The sequence below is a fragment of the Apis dorsata genome, unplaced genomic scaffold (assembly GCF_000469605.1).
Source record: "Apis dorsata unplaced genomic scaffold, Apis dorsata 1.3 scaffold_222, whole genome shotgun sequence".
In the NCBI taxonomy this organism is placed as follows: Eukaryota; Metazoa; Arthropoda; class Insecta; order Hymenoptera; family Apidae; genus Apis; species Apis dorsata.
The window spans coordinates 169,186-173,783 of NW_006263504.1; the positions used below are offsets into that span (position 1 = coordinate 169,186).

At 28.3% G+C, this 4,598-nt stretch overlaps 1 protein-coding gene across 2 annotated transcripts in view; it reads left to right on the forward strand.

Annotated features, from left to right (window-relative positions):
• The first annotated feature begins 439 nt into the window (after positions 1-439).
• LOC102680435 (PH-interacting protein) overlaps positions 440-4,598 on the forward strand; it is an 11,899-nt gene continuing 7,740 nt past the window's right edge. Inside the window, exons 1-11 of one of the 2 annotated variants that reach the window (XM_031510336.1) lie at positions 440-454; positions 1,205-1,476; positions 1,563-1,621; positions 1,692-1,721; positions 1,931-1,990; positions 2,581-2,731; positions 2,827-2,925; positions 3,004-3,341; positions 3,487-3,641; positions 3,748-4,065; positions 4,150-4,567. In XM_031510336.1, the coding sequence (XP_031366196.1) occupies positions 1,434-1,476; positions 1,563-1,621; positions 1,692-1,721; positions 1,931-1,990; positions 2,581-2,731; positions 2,827-2,925; positions 3,004-3,341; positions 3,487-3,641; positions 3,748-4,065; positions 4,150-4,567 (1,671 nt within the window). In that variant the 5' untranslated portion in view covers positions 440-454; positions 1,205-1,433. Of the gene's footprint in view, positions 455-1,184; positions 1,477-1,562; positions 1,622-1,691; positions 1,722-1,930; positions 1,991-2,580; positions 2,732-2,826; positions 2,926-3,003; positions 3,342-3,486; positions 3,642-3,747; positions 4,066-4,149; positions 4,568-4,598 lie in introns of those variants that run through there. The other variant, XM_006615384.2, reaches the window with a different exon arrangement.

The following is a 4,598-nucleotide window of genomic DNA, read 5'->3' on the forward strand; positions in this document are numbered from 1 at the left end:
TTTTTTATTATTAAATGATGTTACTTAATATAAATTTTTACTGTAATTTTGTTTAATAAAAATGTTAAATAATATTAGACAACACGTCATGTTTTATGAAAAAATCTATTGTCATTATCTTACTGACACGTCGGCATTTAATTGTGTAAGAATTTTAAAACACATATTTCTTCTATACAAAAATTATTATCATTTATTATATAATATTTTTTATTTTTATAACATATATATTAATTCAATAATTTATATTCATTGATAATTTTTTAAAAATTATGAAAACTTTCAGAAAATTACGTGGTATCGCATATATATATATTATATATACAAGTACTTATATATACACATATCGTTACACATCGATATTTCGAGTTTATTCGAGTTACGTAGCGTCCATCTTGAAGTTTTAGCTTTTGTGAAAAAATGCATATTATGTTTTTATTCTTCTTAAATATATGTAAGTATTTAAATACATATAATAATACTAAATAATGTTATATTTATTAATTCTAATGTTTATTTATAGTAAACACAAGCAGAATTTAATTTTGTAATAGATGAAAATTTTTATTATATTACAAAATAAATGCAAACATTACCATATTATTAAAACATATATGATTAAAATTAAAAAATTAGTTTAACATGTTTATATTCTATAATAACATATAAAATTTAAATAGAAGAAAATAGAAAATTATGTATATAAGAATATTAATATTTTTTTATTAATAATATTTTCATAAAATCATTGTTTATTATTTGAATCACTGTAAAATTATAAGTGTTTCATTATAAGTAAATTTCTATTCTTTCTATTCTTTTACAAAAATTATAATTATAATAAATAATTAATATTTAATAATATATACAATAATAATTATGATGAATTTTATTTTATATATAACCTGCTTTATGTTATATTTAAATTTCAAGATTATTTGCTTTTTTCATATTTCTTATAATCACTGTTTCTATCACTGCATTTTTAATTTCAAATAAACCGCGTTACATAGTGCAGATGATTCACATATACATTTTATCGTAATACAAAACTTTAAACAAAAAACATATTAAAACATAATTAAAACATATAATAGTAATGTTAAAATGAATTATCTAATTTTATTTTTTATTGAAATGTAAAAGAAAAAAAGACAGTCCTTCCTTCTCTTCAAGAAGTTCAAATTAAAATAAAATTATACAGGGTTTTGGGATACAAGTTACGTCCCTGTATAATACGGTACGTTGTGTCGACAATCGGGAAGGGGGGGGGACTACTTTCCGTTGAGGAGGTGAGCGTGCGTGTGCGTCTCGCGGTCGAGACATCGCGAGAGAGAAAATGAAATCTGAAATGGTTACTGCCGCGCTATGACCCTAAAAAGCAAATGTTTCTCTTTGTCTGTGAGTGAATAATAAACGATTGATCAGGCGAAATGGAGGACAGCGTGGCGAAGAACGAGACTGTAATAGCACCAGGTAAAGAATGGGAGCGATAAGCGCCCTTACCATCCGCAACGAAGCGAGGCGTGCGGTTCGTTCCTAAGCAGCGTTCTTTCTTACAGAGCTGTACTTCCTAATTGCCAAATTCTTAGCGGCGGGACCTTGTCGTGAGGCCGCAGATGTAAGTATTTTCGAAGTAAAACTTGTAAAATTTTGTTGTAATATATCATAACGAAAAATGTACGTTCTAGGTGTTGAAGCGTGAATTGGAGCGAGCTAAGGTAAGACGATTGGTGTGAGTTGACGTTTTGCCGGGGTGACACTATACATACCCATCGGCTCCACATGGTTTGCACGTGGTTTCTGCTTGTCAAAACATTAGAATTTCAAGGTCGGCGACCTTGATGTTCGACAAATTGGCACAATCTTATCTCGAGTATGATCGATCGATTAATCGACTTATTTTCATGATTTTTTAATTTTTTCATAGGTTTTGCCGCAAAGACTAGATTGGGAAGGGCATGTACATAATCAAACCTTTGAGGAGTTGGTAAGTAAAATTAATATTTTGACGGAAATTTTATTTCGTGTATAAAAATTCATCATATATGACGGAATAAATAGGATATTTTTTGGAATAACATTATAGTAAACTTTGTTTCGTTGCATTGTAAGCTGGTCATCAAATACCAATGTATGAAGTACCCCTAATAGGGTGCTACCCCTTTTCTGTCCCACTCCTCAACCCTTCTCCTTCTTCTCCTCTCTAATTCTATGTTGTCGTTGCACAAGTTTCCCCCACCATATTACTTTCAACCAATAAGCATTAACTTCCGGCCATCTTGTGCGCACTGATCAATGAATATATCTCATGTTCAGACCTTATTTATAGAAACTAGTATCGTGCGTGACGAGTGGATTATTCGCATTGGTGGCGTTTGCTTATTTGTCTTCTGATTGGTTACAAATAGGGACTACTTTAGATTATTTCAATTTCAATTCTTAGCGCGAATCAATAATGTAATAAAATATAATTTTCATTTTTTTCTCCAATATTTCTAATAAATATTTAAAAATACATGATATTGTTGTCTATAATACAAAATAAGATATAAAACAAAATCAAAAATTATGTCTTAGGAAAAGAAATATTCTCATATTGGATCAAATCATTTATTACAAATATGTGCCAGAATTGGACCAGTATTGGAAAAAGAAGTACCTCCATGTATATCAGGAGCAATATCTCTTTTAGGAGCTGGCAGACAATCTTTGTTGCGTACACACGAAGGTAAAAAATTATAAATATATATAATAAAAAGAAGTTATAAATATGTTTAAATAATCATTAAAATTATTTTTATAAATAATTTAAATTTATTATAGATGTCCAACGTCAAATGCATACTATTACTTCATATTCTGGCAGACTAGGTGGAAAACCATTTTTGGATTCACCTTATAGTTTATTAGTGCCTAATATAGGTAAATCAAATATTTATTTTTATAAAAATTATTATATAATTATTATTATTATTCATTCAAATATTATTATTTATATAGTACATGTACTTCAAGGAAGAGAAAATTCAGGTCCTCTAAGTAGAAGAGAGGCAATACCAACAAAGTTTTATAATAAAATGCAGTTATATAGGCACACATTAGGACATTTATCTGCAGTATATTGTGTTCTTTTTGATCGTACTGGAAAATATATCATAACTGGTGCAGATGATTTGCTTGTTAAAGTGTGGAGTTCTATTGATGGACGATTATTAGCAACTTTTCGAGGAGCATCTGCTGAAATCATGGATATTGCAGTAAATTTTGATAATACTTTACTTGCTGCTGGTAGTTTAGATCGAATACTAAGAGTTTGGTGTTTTCAAACAATGTCTCCTGTAAGTTGATATATTATATCTTATATTATCTTATATTATCTTATATTATATTATATAAATAATATCTTATATTTATATTGGAATGTTAATTTTTTAATATATAAAGTATCATTTTATTAAATTTATTTTCTTAATTTTTTATCAGGTTGCAGTTCTTTCTGGACACTCTGGTATGATTACATCTGTAAATTTTTGTCCTATATCTTGCAATGGTGTTTATTATTTAGTTTCTACAAGTACAGATGGTTCTGTTGCTTTTTGGTCTCATACAAAAAAAGGCAATGAAAGAGCAATTTTTCAGTAGGTTCCAATAAAATTTTATATATTTTTTAAAAAATATAAAATTTTATTTTAAATATTTTAAGTATTATATATAGATATATGCATGAATATATATTTCTTATAGACCAAAACCAATTCAATATCATGAAAAAATGCGCCCAGGTCAAGCACAAATGATATGTGCTTCATTTAGTCCTGGTGGTGCATTTATGGCAGCTGGTTCAGCAGATCATCATGTTAGAGTATATTCAATGTTAGGAGATGAAGGTCCATGTAGAGTTTTAGAAGTTGAAGCACATTCTGATACAGTTGATAGTATTCAATGGGCGCATAATGGTTTAAAGTTTATTTCTGGTTCTAAAGATGGTACTGCAAATGTATGGCATTTTGAACAACAACAATGGATGTATAAACGTTTATTAATGACTACAAAACTTCCTGGGTAATTAAAATATTATATTTCTGAGAAATAATTATTATATATTTATATATAATTTTAATAAATATTTTTTTTATAATTTTCCAGAGAATCAGAAACAGAGGATGATTCTAACAAAAAAGCTAAAGTGACTATGGTTAGTTGGGATGTAAGCGATGAATGGGTTATTACAGCTGTAAATGATAGTTGTCTCAAAGTATGGAATGCAAAATCAGGTGAATTAGTGAAAATTCTACGTGGACATAAAGATGAAGTCTTTGTGTTAGAATCTCATCCAATAGATCCTCGTGTTATATTAAGTGCTGGACATGATGGACAACTTATAATTTGGGATGTTCTGAATACAGAACCAATAGCGTGTTTTCAAAATTTTATTGAAGGACAAGGTAATGGTGCTGTTTTTGATGCAAAATGGTCTCCAGATGGAACAATGTTAGCAGCAACAGATTCTCATGGACATCTTTTAATATATGGATTTGGATCAGGTGTTGAAAAACTTAAAATAGTAAGTATATATTTTTTTTATAATATTTAGT